Genomic DNA, 26020 nt, shown 5'->3' with positions numbered 1-26020 from the left:
CACTCTATTTATTGCTGCCATTGTTGCTCAACGCTTTGCCCTGTCTGGGGCCCTGTCTCCCACTCTATTTATTGCTGCATTAGTTCAACTCTGCACCCTGACTGTTCAGGGCCCTGTCTCTCACTCTATTTATTGCTTCTGTCATTCAATTCTGTGCCCCGGGGCACTGTCTCCCACCCTATTTATTGCTGCTGCTTTTACTCAACCCTGAGACCAGTGGGGCCAGGGCCCTGTCTCCCAGTTTATTTATTACTGCTGCTGTCGCTCAACTCAGCGCCCTGAGTGCCCAGGGCCCTGTCTCCGACTCTATTTATTACTGCTGCTGCCGCATTCAACTCTGCACCCTGCGTGTCCGGGACACTCTGTCCCACCCTATTTATTACTGATGTCGCTCAACTCTGCACCCTGCGTGTCCGGGGCACTCTGTCCCACCCTATTTATTACTGATGTCGCTCAACTCTGCACCCTGCGTGTCCGGGGCACTCTGTCCCACCCTATTTATTACTGATGTCGCTCAACTCTTCACCCTGTGTGTCAGGGGCCCTCTGTCCCACCCTATTTATTACTGATGTCGCTCAACTCTGCACCCTGTGTGTCCGGGGCCATGTCTCCCATTCTATTTATTACTGCTCATGTCGCTGAACCCTGAGATCTGTGAGTCCGGGAGCCCTGTTTCCCTCTCTGTTTACTGCGGCTCTCACTCCCCTTTGTACCCTGTGCACTCAGGGGCCTGCCTCTGATTCTATTTACTGCTGCTGCTGCTCTTCCTGCTCCCACTACTCAGCACTACACATTCAAAGTGATGCTCAAGTGTTCAATCCGTGAGATTGTGAGGTTTCTCAGCCACTAATGCAGGCTGGGTAAAGTGATCTCCTGTCATGTTTAATTTCTCATTACTACTTGCACTGTCTGTGTATTCAATGTTTTATGTTGTAAAGAGATTTGGTGCATCTATAGTTGTTCATGGTTTTTAATTTGCTCTCGAACTTGATTTTAAGGAGCAGTTTGCATCCATCAAAATATAAATTATTTGGAACAGCCAGTTAGTGTTCATTTTTCTGCAGATGACTTTTTTGAGGTGTCCATTGTACTGCTTTCAAAGTATGTGCTGCTGTAAAGCCACATGATATCTGGTGTGTCAACTTATTTCAGTGAAGACCACTCACCTCTGAATAAGTGTTTATATTCCAATACACAATACAGAGAGGCACTGCCATGGGTGCTGTACTTGGACTATAATTAAATGTACCATTTTCATTGAATGGTAAATGCTCCATGGCACTCTCCCTACAACAGGGAGTTAGTCTCGTCAAATTCTTCTTTCGATTAACCCCACCAGAAGCATGTTGACTGCTTATTTATCTCACTGCCATTAGTTTGATCCCTCTGTGCGCAAAATGGTTGCTGTGGTTACTCAAATAATAAATCGCTTAATGAAAATGAAAAATGAAAATCGCTTATTGTCACGAGTAGGCTTCAATGAAGTTACTGTGAAAAGCCCCTAGTCGCCACATTCCGGCGCCTGTTCGGGGAGGCTGGTACGGGAATCGAACCGTGCTGCTGGCCTGCTTGGTCTGCTTTATAAGCCAGCGATTTAGCCTTGTGAGCTAAACCAGTAATTAATTGGATGTGAATTACACTATAAGAATGAAAGGGTTTTCTGTGCCTGTACATGTCCTCTAGTCCCAGGAAAGCAGAATTACGGATATGCACATGGAAAAGCTATGAATAAAACAAATAATTGGCCTTTTCAAGCAATGCTTCATATGTTTGGAGGTTTTTACGATATACCTCAGAGAAAGTAAAAAAAAATGTTGATTGCTGCATGTTGCAAAATATTTCTTTCAACACAGGCATCGCCACAGAAGGCACTTAAGAACAGCATTACACTGGGATGAGGAAGATTTAGTCAAGTGTAGGCTATTGAACTGCAACACAATCACTCTGCATAGTTGTCTGCATTCTGTCTTCTGGTGCATTTAAGGTAACAGTCATGGAATGTGGATGCTAGCACCTCAGCAGTGGCAGTGGGAGCCTTCATGGGAGACCTTCCCTCTCTGTATACTCTACTCTACTCTACTAAGATCTCCTCTCCACTGCATGTGCCTTTAATGTTTTTGTATGTTCATTGGCAGAAAACAGTACAAGCACCTTCTGTATAATGATAACACTCAGATTGAATATAAGAGAAAATATTCTGGGTCATAATGCTGGATTATACACTGAGGGTGGGCCTCCTGCATCCCAGTATAGATTGTAGAGAGAGCCCACCTTCTTTTGGCCAGCTCGCCCCTTTTCAATTTTTCAATAACAGTCTTATAAGGAGTATGAGTCTCTGTCTCCAAGAGCAACAACTCCCATCTCATAGAGATGTCAGTCATGCGGAGGCCAACACCTTCGTGGCACACCAGGATCAGTGGCCACCAGAGGCCTAAGAGAAAGAGAAAGCATGGATTCCCCAAATTCAGGGGCATCCCTCCCAGGCCAAGTTGACAGGTGCTAATGAGGGTGCTAGCAGACATGTTGGACAGGGAAAGGAAGGAGAGTGGACATGGAGAGACAAAACTGTGCATTGTATTTGCACAAGGTGCCCAAAAGGGAGGCACCTGTCCCCCACTCCCACCTTTACCTGACCAGCAGCTAACAGGACTAAAGCTACCAGGTTACACGTTAAATGCTGGCTTCTTTTGCTGCCCACAGACTCAGAGCAACAGCAAAAGAAGGCCTTAATTAATGTCTAATTAAGGGCCTCAATTGTACCACAGGTAGGTGGCCCATCCGATGCCTTCCAAATATTGTGGCGAGGGTAAAGGAGGCAAGCCAATGGTGGGTATGCGGCTGATGATAGAGCGCCTTAATCTACAGTCCCATCCACCTGTTTGCCCACCCGTGGGTGGTCCATAACCCATGGACTCCACCAGAATACTAAAATATTCTTTCAGTGTGTGCTCCACAGAGACAAGTCATTGATCTGTGCCTGTGCGCCTGTCGAATTCCCTGGGTTTATTTGTGCTTGCTTTTGAAATGCCAATGCAACTCAATGTGTTCACTATCTAAGGTAAATTTCTGCGTGGTACCAATCTGCATTATTCTGCTCAGGAACACTACCCTTGCATTCCATTTGTGCCCCATTTCTGCACCCCCTTTTGAAACTCGTTATCATCTTCCAATTGCAAATTTCTGAGCTATTGCTCGCGTCAGGGGTTGAAGCGAGCTCAGATGCTAGTGCTAACTATGACATGTAGTCAATATGCATGAGAAAGAAGGTTCCTGTGTGTGAGACAAGGAACAAATTTTCTCTTTTGTGGATTTCACTTTCTCTCAAGATAATAAAGGGAAAACCTTTGGGATTAGGGTGACTTGTGATAGGATTAAAAATATGCTGAATTCTGCAGCTATGCTGTGACATTGTACGGAGAGCTGATTGTAAACATATTAATAATAGCTTATTGTCACAAGTAAGCGTCAATGAAGTTACTGTGAAAAGCCCCTAATCACCACATTCCGGCACCTGTTTGGGGAGGCCAGTCCTTCCCAATTATAAAGTGCGACCTTTTCCCTTCATTAGCAACAAACTTGTTCATGGATTATAATAATGTAAGTGTGCATCACATTGTCTCTGCCATCATGCCTGGTGCGGTCATTGTGATTCAATTTTCCCACTGGCAACACATGCCCCCGCCAGCGGGTTCCACGGCGGTGTGGGGTGGTTACAGTGGGAATTCTCATCGACAAGCAGTGGGAGTATGGAATTCCACTGCCAGAAAATGGCGCACAGTTGAGAAACACGCAGCTGGGTGGAACGGAACATCCTGCCGAATATTGTTCTCTCCTGTTATTGAAGCATTTACAGTTACTGTGGGCGAGATTTACCTGCTCTTTACACCGGTTGTAAATTCCGGTCCCAAGGTTTCCCGCAATGACGGTGGGAGCAGTAGATCCCACTGGCAGGCTGCCACTGCTGCCTAAAAACACACGGCAGCGTGGTCGGTAAATGCTACTCCTAGACTAGTGATATTTTATTTGTAACTTCCAAATAGAAATAGGAAAGAGGACCTGTTTAGAGATTATAAAGAGCTAGGATTCAAATTAAAAAACTGGTCCTCAAGGGTCATAATCTCCGGATTACTGCCCGAGCCACGTGCAAATTGGCATAGGGAGGCAAGAATAAGGGAAGTTAACACGTGGCTGAAAGAGTGGTGTGGGAAAGAGGGGTTCCTTTTCATGGGACACTGGCATCAGTTTTGGGACGGGGGGACCTATACCGTTGGGATGGTCTCCACCTGAACCGAGCTGGGACCAGTGTTCTGGCGAAAAGAGTAAATAGGGTGGTCAATAGGACTTTAAACTAGAGATTGGGGGGGGAAGGGAAAGTCAGGGAACCAAGAGGTGAAGGAATCAGTGGGAAGCGTAGCTGCTTAGGATTACAAAAAATCACGAAAAGACAACTCAGGAGAGGTTACGATAGCCCCATCTCACAAAATATGACACAGTGTATGGAAAGGCTCAGTAAACCAAGGTCCACCACACTAAGAAAACAAAAAGGGACAGTCAATAGGGAATTAAAGGTGCTATATTTAAATGCCCGCAGTGTACGGAACAAGGTAGATGAGCTTGTGGCCCAGATTGTGACTGGCAGGTATGATGTGGTAGGCATCACAGAGACGTGGTTGCAGGGGGTTCAGGACTGGCAGTTAAACATCCAGGGATTTACAACCTATCGAAAAGACAGAGAGGTGGGTAGAGGGGGCGGGGTTCCCTTGTTAATTAGAAATGAAATTAAATCAATAGCACTAAACGACATAGGGTCAGACGATGTGGAGTCTGTGTGGGTAGAGTTGAGGAACCACAAAGGCAAAAAAACCATAATGGGAGTTATGTACAGGCCTCCTGACAGTGGTCAGGACCAGGGGCACAAAATGCACCACGAAATAGAAAGGGCATGTCAGAAAGGCAAGGTCACAGTGATCATGGGGGACTTCAATATGCAGGTGGACTGGGTAAATAATGTTGCCAGTGGACCCAAAAAAGGGAATTCATTGACTGTTTACAGGATGGCTTTTTGGAACAGCTTGTGATGGAACCCATGAGGGAACAGGCTATTCTGGACTTAATGTTATGTAATGAGCCAGAATTGATAAAAGATCTTAAAGTAAGGGAACACTTAGGAAGCAGTGATCATAATATGGTAGAATTCAGTCTGCAATTTGAAAGAAGGAAGGTAGAATCAGATGTAAACGTTTTACAGTTAAATAAAGGTAATTACAGGCGCATGAGGGAGGAACTGACGAAAATCGACTGGAAGCAGAGCCTAGTGGGAAAGACAGTAGAACAGCAATGGCAGGAGTTTCTGGGAGTAATTGAGGACACAGTGCAGAGGTTCATCCCAAAGAAAAGAAAGGTTATCAGAGGGAAGATTAGGCAGCCATGGCTGACAAAGGAAGTCAGGGAATACATCAAGGCAAAAGAGAGAGCCTATAATGTGGCAAAGAGTAGTGGGAAGTCAGAAGATTGGGAACGCTACAAAAACAAACAGAGGATAACAAAGAGAGAAATAAGGAAGGAGAGGATCAAATATGAAGGTAGGCTAGCCAGTAACATTAGGAATGATAGTAAAAGTTTCTTTAAATACATTAAAAACAAACGGAAGGCAAAAGTAGACATTGGGCCGCTCCAAAATGACGCTGGTAATCTAGTGATGGGAGACAAGGAAATAGCTGAGGAACTTAATAAGTACTTTGCGTCAGTCTTCACAGTAGAAGACATGAGTAATATCCCAACAATTCAGGAAAGTCAGGGGGCAGAGTTGAATATGGTTGCCATCACAAAGGAGAAAGTGCTAGAGAAACTAAAAGGTCTGAAAATTGATAAATCTGCGGGCCCAGATGGGCTACATCCTAGAGTTCTAAAGGAGATAGCTGAAGAAATAGTGGAGGCGTTAGTTATGATCTTTCAAAAGTCACTGGAATCAGGGAAAGTCCCAGAGGATTGGAAAATTGCTGTTGTAACCCCCCTGTTCAAGAAGGGAACAAGAAAAAAGATGGAAAATTATAGGCCAATTAGCCTAACCTCGGTTGTTGGCAAAATTCTAGAATCCATCGTTAAGGATGAGATTTCTAAATTCTTGGAAGTGCAGGGTCGGATTAGGACAAGTCAGCATGGATTTAGTAAGGGGAGGTTGTGCCTGACAAACCTGTTAGAGTTCTTTGAAGAGATAACAAATAGGTTAGACCAAGGAGAGCCAATGGATGTTATCTATCTTGACTTCCAAAAGGCCTTTGACAAGGTGCCTCACGGGAGACTGCTGAGTAAAATAAGGGCCCATGGTATTCGAGGCAAGGTACTAACATGGATTGACAATTGGCTGTCAGACAGAAGGCAGAGAGTTGGGATAAAAGGTTCTTTTTCGGAATGGCAACCGGTGACAAGTGGTGTCCCGCAGGGTTCAGTGTTGGGGCCACAGCTGTTCTCTTTATATATTAACGATCTAGATGACGGGACTGGGGGCATTCTGGCCAAGTTTGCCGATGATACAAAGATAGGTGGAGGGGCAGGTAGTATTGAGGAGGTGGGGAGGCTGCAGAAAGATTTAGACAGTTTAGGAGAATGGTCCAAGAAGTGGCTGATGAAATTCAATGTGGGCAAGTGCGAGGTCTTGCACTTTGGAAAAAAGAATAGAGGCATGGACTATTTTCTAAACGGTGACAAAATTCATAATGCTAAAGTGTAAAGGGACTTGGGAGTCCTAGTCCAGGATTCTCTAAAGGTAAACTTGCAGGTTGAGTCCGTAATTAAGAAAGCAAATGTAATGTTGTCATTTATCTCAAGAGGCTTGGAATATAAAAGCAGGGATGTACTTCTGAGGCTTTATAAAGCACTAGTTAGGCCCCATTTAGAATACTGTGAGCAATTTTGGGCACCACACCTCAGGAAGGACATACTGGCACTGGAGCGGGTCCAGCGGAGATTCACACGGATGATCCCAGGAATGGTAGGCCTAACATACGATGAACGTCTGAGGATCGTGGGATTATATTCATTGGAGTTTAGGAGGTTGAGGGGAGATCTAATAGAAACTTACAAGATAATGAATGGCTTGGATAGGATGGACGTAGGGAAGTTGTTTCCATTAGCAGGGGAGACTAGGACGCGGGGGCACAGCCTTAGAATAAAAGGGAATCACTTTAGAACAGAGATGAGGAGAAATTTCTTCAGCCAGAGAGTGGTAGGTCTGTGGAATTCATTGCCACAGAGATCGGTGGAGGCCGGGACGTTGAGTGTCTTTAAGGCAGAAATTGATAAATTCTTGATTTCTCGAGGAATTAAGGGCTATGGGGAGAGAGCGGATAAATGGAGTTGAAATCAACTATGATTGAATGGTGGAGTGGACTCGATGGGCCGAATGGCCTTCCGCTCCTATGTCTTATGGTCTTAACATGTCCATATATGTGTACTCAAAAAATTCAACTTATATTTCATAGTATATCTTTGACTTGTTGTAGAACATTAAGGAATGTTCACTACTATCCAGACTACAGATATATCATTATGCATAAAGTTACATGAAACCTAAAGGTACATCATTAAAAAATACCCTTCAGACTTCATGTAGGATGTCAGAAAATTATATTTTGTAAATTGCAATGTTTATGTGAAATGCATTTGTCACATCTATTGCCATCTCACATGCCTGGTAAAACCATTTTTTGTTACTTACCCTTCAGCCTAAGAGCAATGATGAGGGCATCATTATGCTCAATCCTTTTGTGTCTCATCCCGAACCATTTTCCATATGCACAGCTGGACTGAAGACAGTGCATACATATGTCAGTTAAAGCGTTTGATCACTCATCAATTGACGGCTCGGTATCATTGTCAGTACTTCCACTGGATGCAATGCAATGAAGTAAATGTCACCAATATTTGCCAAAGTACTTTAAAAAAAATAAATATAGAGAACCCAATTGATTTTTTCCAATTAAGGGGCAATTTAGCATGGCCAATTACCTACCCTGCCCATCTTTGGGTTGTTGGGGTGAGACTAATGCAGACACCGGGAGAATGTGTGAACAACACACGAACAATGACCCGGGACCGTGATTGCACTGAGGTCCTCGAAGTCGTGTTCCCAAAGTACTTCTGAGGTTTAAAATTATCAGCACAAAAATACTCCTATCACCTGGTGTTTTATTTCCAAAATTTAGCCAGTTCACTGGGGGGGAAAAATATTCATTGTGAAGCATTCAACATAATGAAATCCAAGAGGTGCCAACCAGAACATGGCACAAAATTAATTTTCCACATCACATAAGCAAAACATTTTCAAAAATATTCTGTGTTACAAAATTGCCACCAATTTGGCTATCAATGCTGCGTCTTCCCCCAGAAGTCTCCAAGTGGGATTCTAGGTAGAAACCAGGCATAATAGGAGTTAAAATGGAGTTTTTCATTTGCTGCTGCATTTCTACACAAGACATCAACTGGATCAGGCAGGAATCCCCTACGCTCATACAAATTGGGGTTACTATGGTACAATGATGGGGAATATGTCTTCTGGTGTATTCCTGCCATTTGAAACCCATTTCAATAGATGGGAAGCTGCATGGGATGCCTGCTGTCATTTCCAGTGGAAGTTCCCAGTTAGGTGGAAGCCCACCTGCCACTGTTCTACTCAAAAACCGTTGGAAAGGAATTGGAAAACTGTCCCTGCACCTTTCTGCTTCATCCAAACATTCTACATTAGTAAGTAGCATAATTACTGGACACAGGTAATTTTGATCTCCTTGCATTACTGATAAGGTCCAGGTTAACCATATTATTGTAACGAGAATAAGGTGAGGCAGCACAAAGTCAATTTACGGGCAGAAGTCATCCATATCAAAGAAGCATGAATCTTGATATTGAGAGTACAGTCTTTTAAACTGATGGAAACTAAACTGGGGGTAAATAATCTATCAATGCAAAACTTTCAACCTCAGTGAAGTGGAATTGCAGGATGATTTAGTCACTTGGTACACTTTAGATAAAGTCTTTGTTCTGTGCACATTACAGTGCCAATCTTGTCAGTGTTACTATTAAGTCGATGACGAGGACATTTCTTTTTAACCTTTATGTGTGTGTTTACAGGATTCCGGAATTTGCACATAGATGATCAAATGACTCTCATTCAGTACTCTTGGATGGGCCTGATGGCATTTGCAATGGGATGGAGATCATATAAACATGTCAAAGGAAAAATGCTGTACTTTGCTCCAGATCTGATATTCAATGAGTGAGTAGAATGTTGTACTAATTTAGTTGAATGGTGATTACGCTGCTAGGTGCTGTTTATTTCCATACAGGTTACATATTGAAGAGCTGATGTAGCAGTCTTGTTGCAATGATGATGAACTGTTATGCTGGGCAGGTTCATCATGTGAATCTCATGTGGAGGCCCAACCTTGGTTGAGTCTGTCATGTTCTGTAGACTGGCCGAAGTGAATGATGAACTCCAGGACATGCAGTTTAAAATAATTTATTGCAGAACAACTGCTTGATAAAATACCTAGGATAAATTAAATAATGAACAACTAACACTAAACAACTAATGTGGAACTACTGCAAACAAGTCTATATCCCAGCACGACATACTCCCAACTCCCAGATTACAGAGTCACATGATGGTTTTCAATGCCACCTAATGGTTGGAGGTCATGCATAACATTATGTACAAACTTGCCTTATGCATATCATCATAGAGTCCATGAATACAGGTCACTTAAATCATTGGAATATGCTTTCCATTTACATTGACCCATGTATAAGCAGCCCAATTGAAGTGTGAGTAGAATATCCAGCTGAAAAGAGTTCAATGGATGCTGTTGGGTAAAGGGAGATACCAGCACAGTAGTGCTAAATTTCTGTTGAAAGGTTGAAAATAACTTTGGAAAACATTGTCAGCTTTTCCAGAGGCTGTGGGGAAAGAAGAGGTGGCAGAAAGATAAGACAAAGCAAACCTAATGAAGAAGCGTGTAGCAGAATCTGTGAACAAGTAGCAGAGTACTCAGCATCCATACCTTGTCTGTAAGTGGCAGGTAGTCACTTAAAGGTAGTTAACAGCCTAGTCTTTGTGCAAGGTATGACTCCAGCCAAGGGAAAGCTTTCCCCCTGATTCCCATTGACTTCAATTTTGCTAGAGCTCCTTGATGCCACGCCCAGTCAAATGCTGCCTTGATATCAAGACAGTTACTCTCACTCGACCTCTGGAATTCTTTTGTCCATGTTTGGACCACGGATGTAATGATGGGTCTGAAGCCGAATGGCCCTGCTGGAACCCAAATTGAGTGTGTATGAGCAGGTTATTGCTGAGTAAGTACTGCATGATAGCACTGTCAGAGAGTGACACCATCCATCGCTTGGCTGATGATTGAGAGCAGACTCCTGGGATGGAATTGGCCAAATTGTATTTGTTCTGCTTTTTGGGACAGGATCCCTGCCAGACTGGGAGTACCAGGGTGCCCAGGTAGCATCGGGAGTGCCAGGGTTACGTCCTGCCCAGAGCCTAGCAACCCAGAGTCCCCCCCCGATTCCCTGTCCGTATGAGGTGAAGTGACGGGGGCCTCCCTCACGCACTCCCTCCCTCCCCGGCTCAGCTCACCACTTCAGGAGGACGACACGTGGATTGGGTGCTACTTATAAATACTGCCCCAATCTTTTAACCCCCCCATCAGCATCACCACCGTGAACTCAGGACACCCCCCCCCCCCCCCCCCCCACCCTCCCATCCCCACTGCACCCAACTTACCTCTTACGGAGTTGTCAAGCCTCCCTCACGCCTCCCCTTAAGGGCAAGGCACCCCTGTGCCTGAGATCCGACATGGGCAACCTGGCCTATGAGCACCTTGACACTGTCAACCTGGTATCCTGACAGTGCCCCTGCCTGCCTGGCAGTTGGTTCCAGGGTGGCTCTGCCAAAGTACCAGATTCGCAGTGTCAACATGCCCGGGTGTCAGCGGGAGTGTGAGGGTACCACCCTGCCCAGAATCCAACCGCTGCAGGGTCTCACATGGCCTGGAGCACTCCCCAGGTGTCGTTACGCCTAGTCCACATTTGTGGAAACCTGTGCTAAACAGCGCCTGTCGAGGTCTGCCATGCATGGCCGTTAGTTCCCGGGTCCCGGAGAATACAGGACAGACATATTTAAATGAGCCCCATAGCCCACTTTATTATGCTAATATGGACCTCACCCAGTGAGGGCGAGATCCAAATCGCGACATCTCGCGAGATTCCATTAAATCTCACAAGCTGTTTCGACGTTGCGAACTTTGCGAGAGGTCACTCATTTTTAAAAATAAATTTAGAGTACCCAATTCACTTTTCCAATTAAGGGGAAATTTAGCGTGGCCAATCTACCTACCCTGCACATCTTTGGATTGTGGGGGCGAAACCCACGCAGATACGGTGAGAATGTGCAAATTCCACACGGACAGTGACCCAGAGCCGGGATCGAACCTGGGACCTTGGCGCCGTAAGGCAGCAGGGCTAACCCACTGCGCCACCATGCTGCCCGAACAAGAGGTCTCTCATGAGATTAAACCACCTCGTTGCGTTATCAAGTTGGGCACGACGAGGCCATTAAATCATGCCCCAGAACAAACGGGCACAGTTTAAAAATAAGGGATCTCCCATTTAAGATGGAGACATTTTTCTCTCAGAGGGTCATTAATCTGTGGAACTTTCTTCCCGTGGAAATGGTAGAGGCTGGGTCATTGAATATTTTTAAGGTAGGTAGATCTTCGACTAACAATGAAATCAAAGGATATCTGATATTGAAACTGCAACCATGATTTTATTGAATGGCGTAGCACACTTGGGGAGCTTGATGGCCTACTCCTGCTCCTAATTCAAATGTTTGTATTATTTAACTGTCCACCACTGTTCACGACTCGATGTGGCAGCACTGCAGAGCTTTCATCTGATGCATTCTTGTGGGATAACTTGGGCGGGATTCTCTGATAATGGGGCTATGTCCCCACGCCGGCGTGAAAACCGGTGCCAATGACTCCGGCATCAACGGCCCCTGAAAGTGAGGAATTCTCACCATCCTAGGGGGCTAGGTTGACGCCGGAGTGGTCTCCGCAGCTCCAGCCGGCATGGAACAGCCCGCAGGAGTTCACGCATTCGCGGAATGGCCGACGTGATTCCACTGATGTGCAGAACGGTCGGCTTACTTCTGCGCATGTGTGGGGGTTCCCTTCTCCGCGCCAGCCCCCGGCAATATGGCGGAGCCCGACAGGGGCACAACGCGGAGTAAAGTAGGCCCCCATGGAACCAGCCCGCCCGCCGATCGGGATGCCCTGATCACGGGCCAGGCCACCGTACCCCCCCCCCCCCCCCCCTCCCCCGGGGTCAGATTCCCCCTGTCCCCCCTCCAGGACAGCCTCCGCACACTCACCTTCCAGGTCCCGCCGTGTGGGAGCTGAGTAACCCACGCCGGCGGGACTCAGCCAAACTCGTCGCCCACTCAACCCATCGGGGCCCGGAGAATCGCCGGGTCAATCGGTGTGGTGGAATCCTGCGGCGCCCGAGAATCAGCGCCAGAAAATTAGGACTCAGTCAGCTGAGGCAAAAGTGGTGCTCCAAGCAATTTTTGGCGATGGACACTGAAGTTCGCCGCCTACAGTACATTCTCTGTCCTTGCAACCCTCTGTGTTTCTTCCAATTTTTGTTTCACATGGTGACATGCTGACTCAGTAGCTGAGGGAGAGCTGCTGGTAATCAATTGAATTTTTCCTGTCCTTTTGTGGTATTCAGAGTCAATGTTGAGTACTCATCGAGCTCCTCCTTTCTGACTGTATCCCATTATACCATCCTTGCGTGAATGGTGAATAGTTTTCATAGAATTTACAGTGCAGAAGGAGGACATTCAGCCCAAAAAATCTGCACCGGCCCTTACAAAGAGCACCCTACTAAAGCCCACGTATCTACCCTATCTCCGTAACCCAGTAACTCCCACTTAACCTTTTTGGACACCAAGGGCAATTTAGAATGGCCAATCCACCCAACAGGCACATCTTTGGACTGTGGGAGCAAACCGGAGCACCTGGAGCAAACCCACGCAGACATGGGGAGAACATGCAGACTCCGCACAGACAGTGACCCAAGCCGGGAATCAAACCTGGGACCCTGGAGCTGTGAAGCAACTGTGCTAACCGCTATGCTACCGTGCTGCCCGGTAAATTGGGGTCATGCCCTCTCCTTCCTTTGATTGTAGGTGAATGGTGAGTGGGTGAGGGGTGAATCAGTTACCTACCCTCTCACTCATTCATTCATTCATCTATTCACAAACCAACACTCATTCATTAAAGGGCTTGAGATCTTTAGCAATGTGGATATGGCAGCTAATATAGCCTTCAGTATAACTGATAACCAAGAGAGTGGATGGGTGAATAAGTGGATGAGCAAATAAGTGGGTGGGTGAATTGGTGAGTAAGGTGAAGAAGCAGTCAGATAGGGTGGACCATTTTGTTGGGTAAGGTAGTTGGGTTGGGGGATGTTGTCGAGTGAGGGGGGTTGGTCAGATTGGCCGGAGAGCAGTCAGCTGAGCAGTCTGATCAGGTGGGCAGTCAGGTTGGAAGGAGTGATTGGGTTGAAGGGTGTGGTCGGGCCATGTTCGAGGCTTGGTTGGGGCAGATGGGGTGGTGCTGTCAGCTTGTGTTGTAATGGCAGAAGAGAGACTCGGGTTAGGAAGCTGATTGGGGAGTTCGGTTCAGTTGTAGTACTGTGTTCAGTTATATGGCGTAATCTCTGAATTAGACCAGATATTGACGAGCATAATGTTTCCCGAGTAAGTATCCAGGTACATCCCACTTATCAGGCCTAAGCTCAGAGCGGAAACATTCAGGGAGGGTCCCAAGCAGCACAAATCAGCCCATCGGAAAGTTAAATTTCTCGGGCAATTACAGCGCACATATGTACATCACGACCTCTGCAGGACCCCAACACAAAACGCATACTTAACTCCAGATTTCACTGTGGGAAGATTTGGGCTATTATATATTTACTTTCAAGAGTCACAGTACATGTTTGGAAATAGTAACCTTTTGTAGTTTATAAGGTAGTCCAACAGAGGAAAACAATCAAAGATAAATGACCGCCACCAAGTTGTCAGGCTGGCTAGGCATGGGGATTTAGTGCAAATCTTGTCAGCATTGCACCCATCCTGAGAATTATATATTTTCTTAAATTATGATTAATATCAAGTCGCAATAACGTTTCTATTTAAATCGCAGTTTGATTGACTTGAGTGTAATGAGATAGACTTCCTGTTTTGGAGAATATCTGACTGGAAGCGAGTGGGAAATGTGTCCGAGGGCCATCTTGCTGCCTCTCTGATTTCCACTGCCACTTCCAGGATTAGCTGTCAGGAGGAGCAGAGATAAAGGAGAATTTATTTTACGTGACAAGTTGATATGATTTGGAATGCGCTGTATGTGAGGATGGTGAAAGCTGATCCAGAAGTAACTTTCAAAAAAGAATCGGATATATATTTGACAAACAAACATTTGAAGGGCTATGGAGGAAAGCAAGGGAATAGAACTCATCAGACAACTCTTTCAAAGCAGCAATGCAGGCACGTTGGTTAGAATGGCCCACTTTCAGTGTTGGATGATTTTGTGAAATGATTTTTAAATGGTCAGAACCAAATGGAGAGTTAATTGAAAGCAGAAAAAAGCAGCATTGATATGGTGCTTAACCTATCCTCAGAATAAGAAGTCTTTCAACACCAGGTTAAAGTCCAATAGGTTTGTTTCAAACACTAGCTTTCGGAGCACTGCTCCTTCCTCAGGTGACCAGGAGTAGTGCTCCGAAAGCTAGTGTTTGAAACAAACCTGTTGGACTTTAACCTGGTGTTGTAAGACTTCTTATTCTGAGGATAGGTTAAGCACCATATCAATGCTGCTTTTTTCTGCTTTCAATTAACTCTCCATTTGGTGCTCTTCTTACTGTGCTCACCCCAGTCCAACGGCGGCATCTCCACATCATATCTTCAGAATGTCCCGAATACATCTCAACATAATGAATTATTTTTGAAGTGCAGTCAATGTTACATTGCCGTAGGCAGCAGCCCATTTATCCACAGAAAGATCCCACAAATAGCAGTGAGATTAAAGGCTAAATAATATGCATTTCAATGAAAGGAAATAAATGTTGGTCAGAAAAATTCCCCGATACTGTGAATAATTGGCATTTTCTTCTTGCACTGAAACAGGCAGATTGATCAGTTTTGCAGGACTTAACAGCTTATATCATGTGCTTGAGTCCTGCAGCCGGCCTTAAACCAACGGTCTGCTGACAGAGAACTTCCACTAAACTGACATTCGGTTCGGGTAATTATAGGCCAGTGAGCTTGAAGTCAGTGAAAGTGAAATTGTCGGGAAAGATTCACGGAGATAGGGGCCTGGATTCTCTGCTGTTGGAATGCTCCATTTTGCCGGCAGCCCGGGGGTATCCCGACGGCGTGGGGCTGCCCCACAATGGGAAGCTCCATTGACCAGCCGGCGAAACGGAGCATCTTGCCGATGTGCTGAACCAGAAATCTGCTGCAGCGGGACGGAGAATCCAGCCCAGGATCTATGCACATTTAGAAGCGAACGGTCTTATTAGTGACAGACAGCATGGTTTTGTCCGGAGGTCATATCACACTAATTTAATTGAGTTTTTTGAGGAGGAGACAAAAATGATTGCTGAGAGAAGGGCTGTGGATGTTGTCTACATGGACTTCAGTAAGCATTTTACAAGGTCCCTCATGGCAGGCTGGTGCAAAAGATTAAATCACATGCAGTCAGGGGTGAACTAGCTGGATGGATTCGGAACTGGCTTGGCATTAGAAGACAGAGGGTAGCAGTGGAAGAGTGTTTTCCGAATGGTTGTCCGTAACTAGATCCGCAGGGATCAGTAATAGGACCTCTGCTGTTTGTAATATATATAAATGACTTGGAAGAAAACATAGCTGGTCTGATTAGGAAGTTTACGGATGATGCGAAGATTGCAGGAGTTGTGAATAGTAATGAAGATGTCAGATGATACGACAGGATATAGATAGGCTGCAAAATTGGGTGGAAAAATGGCAGATGGAATTTAACCGGGATAAATGTGAGGTGATGCATTTTGGTAGATCCAATTCAGGTGGAAGCTATAAAATGAATGGCAGAACCATCAGGAGCATAGAGACACAGAGAGACCTGGCGTGCAGGTCCACAGATCCTTAAAAGTGGCAGCACAGGTGGAAATGGTGGCAAAGAAAGCATATGGCATGTTTGCCTTCATCGGATGGGGCATCAAGTATATAGGTTCGCAAATTATGTTACAGTTATAAAGAACATTGGTTCGACCATATTTGGAATATTGTGTCCAATTCTGGTCACCACACTACCAGAAGGACGTGGAGGCTTAGGAGAGAATACAGAAAAGGTTTACCAGGATGTTGCCTGGTTTGGAGGGTATTAGCTATGAGGAGTGATTGAATAAACTGGGATTGCTCGCCCTAGAAAGACGAAGGCTGAGAGGCGACCTGATAGAAGTTTATAAAATTATTAGGGATACAGATAGGGTGAACAGTTGGAGGCTTTTTCCCAAGGCGGAAATGACAATTACAAGGGGGCACAAGTTCAAGGTGAGGGGGAGGGGGGATAGGTTCAGTGGAGATGTGTGGGGGAAGTTCTTTACACAGAGGGTGGTGGTGGCCTGGAATGCAGTGCCAAGTGAGGTGATTGAGATAGCGACCTTTAAGACTTATCCAGATAGACACATGAACAGACGAGGTATAGAAGGATACAGGCGGTTGGTCTAGATGGGATATGCGATCGAAGCAGGCTTGGAGGGTCGAAGGGCCTGTTCCTGTGCTGTACTGTTCTTTGTTCTTGCTCTTATCCAATACTTCCATTATTAATTGGTGCATTCTAAGGGAGTTTAGAAATCAAAGGGCCATCATTTCGATACAACCGATCATCTTGCTAATCTTCAACAGGTGGGATAATTATTTCCTATTTTCTTTCTCCTCCACTACTCACACCCTGATCCGCCCTCACCAATGGGGCTTCATTCCATCAAGGCGGAGCAGATTTCAATCGGCACACACCTATATGTGAAAATGCCTGTTGCCAAGGTGACAGTCATAATCTCTTTATTTTACAGCAATTTAGAATGGCACCAATATTTGGAAGAATGGATAACTGGCACTTAGGAAACAAGGATACCCTCTATAACCTTGCCATTGAACCAATGTTAGCACTTCACATTAGGTATGAGAATGAATTTGTAGTAAGATAATAAATAAATAGCTGAAAGCAGTAGGATTTGAGTTGGTCTTCCAGCCAAAACTCCTTTGCCATCTCCTCAGCAATACTTTCAAGTCCATCTCCCGTAATAACAACACCCCAAAGTGGTAACTCCTATATTGATACTTACCACAATGTCGTACAAGGGATGAGAGCTGTTGGGGCAGGCTTTGTATCAAAGTCTGAAAGTTATTCTACATCAGCTGGTTCAGGAGTTGAACAATGACAATAGTGAAACACCCTTTCAAACAGGACTTACGTGACAAGATATTGTGGGGTGGCTGTAGGGTAGATTTTCTCCAAGCATCACAGTTCTGCCTAATTTGTGAAGATGCACGGTCCTGCAACAATCCAGAATGTTCCTCACAGGGAATAAACAGACTTTGCACAAGCAACATTCCCTTTAAAATGTATGCCTGTCCAGCTATGTGGATAATCTTAAAGGGACCACACTGAAATTATGCACAACAAACATAAATTAAAGGGAATATTGCATAGTACCAGATTCATCCTTCAGAACATTGCCTGTCATAGATCCAGTGAAACAGCTCAACAATCAATCTTCCTGCCCTCACCTGTTCAGGTTGTGCCAGTTTACTGGTGAAACTAAAGCAGAAAATCTAATTCCAAACGTTAAACTGCTTTCCTGCAGAATGTCAGTTCCAGCAATGAATAAGGCACAGGAGAGAGAAAGACTAATAAGAGCAAATTATGATACCAACCCCTCCGTTAAAAAACATAACCCTGCTTTGCTACTTCTCATAGCTTATGCCTCAAAAAGAATATTCCACCTACTCTTTCTTTGTGCTGCCATATTGAAGTGGTCTTGGAATTTGAAAATGTTTAACTCAACTTTCATTTGAGCAAAGGAAATTCAAAAGTACTAGATTCGCTCGATACCCGACTCAACTACTGCAGCATATTTCCTGCATGCTAGCTAATGAGCACAGGGAGTAAATGTAAATGATTGAAATGAGCTGATGTCACTGAATGACATGAGAGCTTCTTTACACACGAATTGTACACCATACAGGTGAAGCACAGGGGTTTTGCTGCCATCTCAACTGGAGCACTATCTACCTCAAAATGCTGTGAGTGGAGCAGCAAACAACTCGTTTGGATTTACTTTTCCTTTAAGTAATTAATGCTGGCAATGACTAGAGTTGGGAACGCTGTGTACATTTTATCTGATGTTTACTTAGATGATTATCTTTTTCAGGCAACGAATGCAGAAGTCTGCAATGTACGACCTGTGTATAGCAATGCGGCAAATCTCACAAGAGTTCATTCATCTTCAAGTGACCCAAGAAGAATTCTTATGCATGAAAACCTTAATACTCCTTAACACAAGTAAGTAAGAATAGAGTTTGACATAGTGAAGCAAACCAGCATTCCTTTGCTGAAATTACTTTATGAATTCGATATTTGAATGGATCGTCACATTACCTTGTGAATTATTCTCTGGTTAGATCCTTAGAAGTTATCGGATACAGTGCCCTGTTTGACTGTTTAGGTTGTGAAATTTATCCTGATAGCATTGTCAATTACTCTAAGATTTCGAAGTATTCTGAACTGTCTACCGCTGGTCGACACAACATCGTGGGTCGAAGGGCCTGTACTGTGCTGTACTGATCTATATCCTGGTCAGTGTCTCTGATTAACAGCGACAGCAACTACAAAAAAATAGCTGTTTATTCTTTGGCTGACCATGCAGTTGGTTTGATAGCACGCTTGGCTTACTAAAGATGTGTTCTCAGTTGAGATTAATTGCCTCTTTAAGGAAAATATTTTAAAATAATTGTTAAAGGAGAAATCAGATGTTCCTGGTTATGTCTGATTTCCATGGGAAGCAGCCATTTCTGGTTTCAAACTTACTCAACTAAGATCAGTGGCAGACCCAATCAATAATCAGCACCAAACTACTGCTCAATTACAACTATCCAATCTACAGGTCGAATTGAGAAGCAGCAAAGATGAGGGGGGGATTTTAACCTTGAAAATGGGCCGTTTGGGGCAACAACCTGGGAGTTACCATTGACCAGAGGCTGAACTGGACTAACCATATAAATACTGTGGCTACAAGAGCAGGTCAGAGGCTAGGATTCATGCGCCAAGTAACTCGCCTTCTGACTCCTCCAGAGCCTGTCCTCCATCAACAAGGCACAAGTCAGGGGTGTGATGGAATACTCTCCATTTGCCTGGATGAGTGCAGCTCCAACAACACTCAAGAATCTTGACACCAGAGGCGGCATGTGGTGCAGTGGATAGCACTGGGATTGCGGCACTGAGGACCCCAGTTTGAATCCCGGCCCTGGGTCACTGTCCATGTGGGGTTTGCACATTCTCCCCATGTCTGCATGGGTTTCACCCCCACAACCCAAAGATGTGCAGGTTAGGTAGATTGGCCACGCTAAATTGCACCTTAATTGGGGGGAAAAAAATAACTGGGTACTCTAAATTTATTTTAAAAAAGAAAAAAAAGAATCTTGACACCACCCAGGACAAAGCAGCCTGCTTGATTGCCACCCCATCCACAAACATTCATTCCCTCCACCACCGACACATGTTAGTAGCAGTGTGTACCATCTACAAGATGCAGGAACTCACCTTTCTTTGACAACACCTTCCCAGGACTGCTGCCATCTAGAAGTATATGGGCAGCAGATACATGGGAACACCACCGCCTGGAAGTTCCTGATGAAGTCACGCACCATCCTGACTTGGAAATATCACCATTCCTTCACTGTCGCTGGGTCAAAATCCTGGAACTCCCTCCCTAATAGCAGAGTGTGTACCTACACCACATAGACTGCAGCGGTTCAAAAAGGAAGCTCACATCACCTTCACAAGGGTATTTAGTGATGGGCAATAAATATTGGCCGAGCCAATAACGCCCGCATCCCATGAATGAATTTTTTAAATGGTGGGATTTTAAAACATAAAAAATATGGGGTGGAATTCTCCGCTCCCGAGAAAAATCGGGAGGGCCGTCGTGAACTCAGCTGAGTTTCACGATGGCCTCGGAGGCCGCTCCTCGCCCCCTATTCTCCCCTCCCGGCGGGGCTAGGAGCGGCGCTCCATAACTCATGGCCACGGGGGTGTCACGCCAAGAATGACACGGCCGGCGCGCCTAATGACGTCAGCCGCGCATGCGCAGGTTGGCTGGCTCCAACACGCGCATGCGCGGCTGACGTCATGACGCTGATGGCACGAACCCACGCATGCGCGGTGGCCGTCTTTCCCCTCAGCCGCCCCACAAGGCATGGCGGCTTGCGGGGCGGCGTTGGGGAAATAGTGCGTCCGATTTGGACGCCGGCCCGACGATCGGTGGGCACCAATCGTGGGCCTGTCCCTCCCGAGCACAGTCGTAGTGCTCTTTCCCCTGTACTCCCCCCACAAGCCCCAAACGGGCATATCTCACCCGTTTCACGACGACAGCGACCAAGTGTGTTTGCCGCCGTCGTGATACGGACGCGAATGGCAGGCCACTTGGCCCATCCGGGTCGGAGAATCGCCGTTCGCCGTGAAAATCGCAGGGGGCGCCAGGGGGGCGTGAAATTTGTCCGGGGGGCCTCCCGCGATTCTCCCACCCGTCGTGGGCAGCGGAGAATCACGCCCAGTTTTAATAGAGGTAGGTAAGGGAGCAGGCAAACAACTCACTTGTGTGTCTCATGTAAGATCATAAGATATCGGAGCCGAATTAGGCCATTCAGCCCATCAAGCCTGCTCCGCCATTCGATCATATCTGATATGTTTCTCATCCCCGTTCTCGTGGCTTCCTCCCGTAACCCCGATCCCCTTATTAATCAAGAACCTATCTATTTCTGCCAAAAGACACACCGTGACTTTGCCTCCACAGCCTTTTGCGACAAAGCGATCCACAGATTCACCACCCTTTGGTTGAAGAAATTCCTCCTCAACTCAGTTTTAAAGGATTATCCCTTCAGTCCAAGGCTGAGCCCTCCAGTTCTAGTCTCTCCTACTCATGGAAACATCTTCTCTACTCTATCTAGGCTTCTCAGTATTCTGTAAGTTTCAACGACATACTCCCTCATCCTTCTAAACTCCATCATGTACAGACCCATAGTCCTCAAATGCTCCTCAAATGACAAACCCTTCATTCCCAAGACTATTCTTGCGACCATCCTCTGGAGCCCCTCCAAGGCCAGCACATCCTTCCTTATATACGGGGACCAAAGGGCAGCACAGTAGCACAAGTGATTAGCACTGTGGCTTTACAGCGCCAGGGTCCCAGGTTCGATTCCCTGCTGGGTCACTGTCTGTGTGGAGTCTGCACGTTCTCCCCGTGACTGCATGGATTTCCTCCGGGTGCTCCGGTTTCCTCCCACAGTCCAAAGATGTGCAGATTAGGTGGATTGGCCATGATAAATTGCCCTTAGTTAGTGAGCAAAAAAAGGTTAGGAGGGGTTAGTGGGTGACCGGGATAGGGTGGGTGAGGGTTTAAGTGGGTCGGTGCAGACTCGATGTGTCGAATGGCCTCCTCTGCACTGTATGTTCTATGTTTTTAAAGCTGCTCACAATATTCCAAATGGGGTCTGACCAAAGCCTTACACAGCCTCAGCACTATGGGCGCGATTCTCCGCCCCCCACGACGGGTTGGAGAATAGCGGGAGGGCCTTCCCGACATTTTTCCCGACCTCCTGCTATTCTCCCCCCCCCCCCCCACGGCCGCCCCACGACACGAATCGCTGCTCGCCGTTTTTTTACGGCGAGCAGCGATTCTTCCCTATCCGATGGGCCGATTTCCCAGGCCTTTACGGCCATTTTCACGAATTTAAACACACCTGCTATCACAGTTCGTGAAAACGGCCGCAAAGTGCCGTTCTGCACAACCATGCCACCGATTGGCACGGCCGCACCATGGCAGTGCCATGGGTGGCATGGGCCCGCGATCGGTGGGCACCGATCGCGGGCAGCGGGTCCGATTCCCGCGCACTCTTTGTCCCTCCGCCGCCCCGCAGGATCAGTCCGCGGGGCAGCTGAGGGGCATGACGGACCGCGCATGCGCGGGTTTGACGCATATGCGCGATGACGTCATCCGCGCATGCGCGGGTTGGAGCCGTCCAACCCGCGCATGCGCGGCTGACGTCATCGTGCGCGTCAGCCGCCGTGAGTCTTGGCGGCCGGGCTTAGCGAACGTTCGCTAAGCCCGCTCTGCCGTTCTTCCCGGGGCCGCGATGCTAGCCCCAACCGGGGGGGGGTGAATCGGGTCCCGGGAGGGGGCGCGGAGGCTGCCGTGAAACACGGCCGGTTTCACGGCAGCCTTTACGGCTCTCCGCATTTGCGGAGAATCGCGCCCTATATACCTGCTCTTAGATTCTAGCCCTCTTGACATGAATGTTAAAATTGCATTTGCCTTCCTAACTACCAACTGAAGCTGCATGTTAACCTTAAGAGAATCCTGAACTAGGACTTCTAAGTCCTTTTATGCTTCAGATTTCCAAAGGCTTTCTCATTTAGGAAATAGTCTATGCCTCTATTCTTCCTACTAAAGTGCATAACCTCACACTTTTCCACATTGTACTCCATCTGCCACTTCTTTGTCCACTCTCCTAGCCTGCCCAATTCATTCTACAGCTCCCCTGTTTTCTCAACATTATCCATCCCTCTACATATCTTTATATCATCTGCAAACTTAGCAAAAATGCCCTCAGTTCCTACTTAATGTATATCGTGAATAGTCGTGGTCACAACACTGATCCCTGCAGAACAGTACTAGTCACCAGCTGCCATCCTGAAAACAACCCCTTTATCCCCACTCTGTGCGTCCTGCCAGTCAGCCAATTTCTATTCATGGCAGTACCTTGCCCCTAACATCATGGGCTCGTATCTTATTTAGCAGCCTCCTGTATGGCACCTTGACAAAGGCCTTCTGCAAACCTAAAGAGATCACGCCCACTGGCTCTCCTTTGTCTAACTTCTTTGTTACCTCCTTAAAGAATTCTAAAAGGTTTGTCAGGCATGACCTCCTCTTGACGAAGCTGTGCTGACTCCACCCTATTTTACTTCCCGTACCGGCCTCCCCAAACAGGCGTCGGAACGTGGCGACTGGGGGCTTTTCACAGTAACTTAATTGAAGCTTACTTGTGACAATAAGCGATTATTATTATTATTATTACTTTCAAGTACTCCACAATCTTATCCTTAATAATGGACTGTAAAATCTTACCAACAGCTGAAGTCTGGCTAACGAACTATCAATTCCCATCTCCCTCCCTCCCTTCTTAAACAGGGGCGTTACGTTATCCATTTTCCAGTCCTCTGGGACCTCCCTGCCTCCAGTGAGTCTTGAAAGATCACTACCAATGTCTCCACAATCTCCTCAGCTATCTCCTTCAGAATCTTGTGCACAGTCCATCCGGTTTGGGTGATTTATTCACCTTCAGATCTTTCAGCTTCCCTAGTGATCCCCACTTCCCCACTTTCTCCTTAGTGATGGACACTACACTCATCTTTGCCCCCTGACTCTCCTCAGTCCAATGCTGGAATGTTACTTAACAATCATTTTAAATTTAACTCTGGCCAGATGTTTTAAGGGAAAGTGAGGAGTCCCTTTCCACTTACCTGCTGGATTCCAGGTACATGCTTCACCAATACATGGTGATCAGGTAACCTCCTGATTTCCCCACTACTTTTGTGATCTCAGCACCTGACTACTGATCTCCAGTGAGTCCCCAATCTCTCTTCCCCTCTCCATCCAACCCTTCCAATCTCTCCTGATCCTGACCTCTGTTCTGCCTCAGACCTCCAAACTGTCCCGACCCCAGTCTCCCGCTGCTTTTGGTTCCTTGACCACACTCCCATGCCCTTGCCAATCTTTTCCAGCTCCACTCTATTCTCCGACCACAGCCGGGTTTGAATTGCTCACCCGTCTCTCAATTTGGCTGGCTCCAGCCAAGCCTAAGGAATTTAGTATTGGTCACCAAGATATCAAGTATCCACCCTCCAATTCTGTGTCCCAGGTGCCACTCCACTAGAATGCTGAACTATAAGAACCTGCTTACTGGCTGACTCATTGCTCACATCAGCTAAGTACTTTGATTGACAACATTGAGAGGCAGTGGCAGGTCACCGACGCAGTGCAACAACGATGTTAAACATCTGTCATTATATGGGGAAAACGTAGTTGAACTGATTGAACTTGCTGAATAATGCACCCTAAAATAACAATTGTAACTTGTATCAAATTATACTTCCACTTCAGAAACATATTTTAAATTGCACAAATGAAAGTGGACATTTGGTGAAAAAGAAACCAGGCAAAACAGATTAAGGAGAAGACCCAAAGAAGGCAGTTGCAATGAAATATCTCAGTTGTGGTTTTAAAGGCAAGGTAAAGAGATGTTGGAAGAGTATTCCCGAGGGGATGACTAAAGTGGGGTGGATCATTCGTAGACAAGTGAAAGGTGTTAATGGAAATAAAGTTGAACGGATCCCTGAAAATGGGGGGTAAATCCATAGAGCAAATAAAGACGAAAGTAATGGTTTGGAAGTTGACTCAAAGAAGCACCTGAGTGTCAATGGAGTTTGATGGAGCAGGGTAAGCTGGATTGGCCCCATTCTGCATGAGTAGTAATTCATGCAGTCGACACAGGGCAGGCCAGCTAGGAGAGCATTTGTACAGACCCCCTTGAGGAAATAACCCCATCACTTTTCCCAATGGAACTTGAATAGAAGAGTGTTTGATCATGAAAGGTTTGAAAACGTACTAATCGTCCGCACGCTCAATCTGAGGTTCTAACAGCATGGAGTTTTGTTCTGTTACTGAGCAAGTAGAAGTCAGGAGAAGAAGTAAAGAGTTACTTTCATAAAACTCAATTTTAAATCAGGAAAGATATATTGATTGATATTTTTATCAGTACCACAAAATCACCGGGGATCTGACGACAAATCAGAAGTGTGAGACCAGTGCGAGCAGATGTGCTTTTTTCTCATGTTCAATCTTAGTTTTCATAAATCTGATAGGCATTTGGCATTGGAATGGCTGGATGTGGAATATATCCTGCAGTTAAGGAGGATTGAGTAGCTCGTGGGCAGCATCTGAATGAGGAAGGTTTTGGGTTTGTTTTCTGAAAGGTATAATCATGTTTACTATCTAACCTGGCATTTGGTCTATTGAAATAGCACCGTAACTTTCAGAGTAAATGTGAAACAAAATTGCAAATGTTAGAAATCTTTGCAAATTAAAGGTTTACAGTGAAGTTATTAAAGCAGTCCTGCATCTTATGACTCCACCATTAATTAATCCATCGTGCGAACACTGATTTCACATCCTCCGAAACATTGCCCCATAAGATCCAACCCAGCTTTGCCCCTTCAGGATTTTCTCTCTCTTCACCAACATGTTCATATCTCTGACCTTCCCCAGTCCAGTCCCCTTGGGAGACCTCCAGGGATTTCTCACCAGCCTGTCTGCCAGCTGGCAAGTTGGCACGCAGGAAGCAGAAGACTCCATTTATCATTAGGTCTTGCCTTTGAATCCTGCAGGACCTCCGACTCCCCAATGTCTTCTCCAGCCACTTTGACCTGCTGCACATCCTCTCCATCTCTGTTTAAGTATTGAGGCCCATGTGTCATTCACACTTTAAGCATCACACATTGTCTCACATACAAATATCCGTGAAATTGACTGTGTGCAAACCACTTCAAAGGTATCCACCACTTTAAAGGCTTAACTTTTA

At 46.0% G+C, this 26020-nt stretch overlaps 1 protein-coding gene across 1 annotated transcript in view; it reads left to right on the top strand.

Annotated features, from left to right (window-relative positions):
* The window catches only part of LOC119977507 (progesterone receptor-like), a 411675-nt gene that overhangs the window by 362058 nt on the left and 23597 nt on the right, over positions 1-26020 (top strand). Inside the window, exons 6-7 of the mRNA XM_038818543.1 lie at positions 9127-9271; positions 18538-18668. Coding sequence (XP_038674471.1) covers positions 9127-9271; positions 18538-18668 — 276 coding nt within the window. The remainder of the gene's footprint in view (positions 1-9126; positions 9272-18537; positions 18669-26020) is intronic.

The sequence above is a fragment of the Scyliorhinus canicula genome, chromosome 14, assembly GCF_902713615.1.
Source record: "Scyliorhinus canicula chromosome 14, sScyCan1.1, whole genome shotgun sequence".
NCBI lineage: Eukaryota > Metazoa > Chordata > Chondrichthyes > Carcharhiniformes > Scyliorhinidae > Scyliorhinus > Scyliorhinus canicula.
Note: the sequence above shows the minus strand (reverse complement) of the source record. Positions and strands in the feature narration are given on the sequence as shown.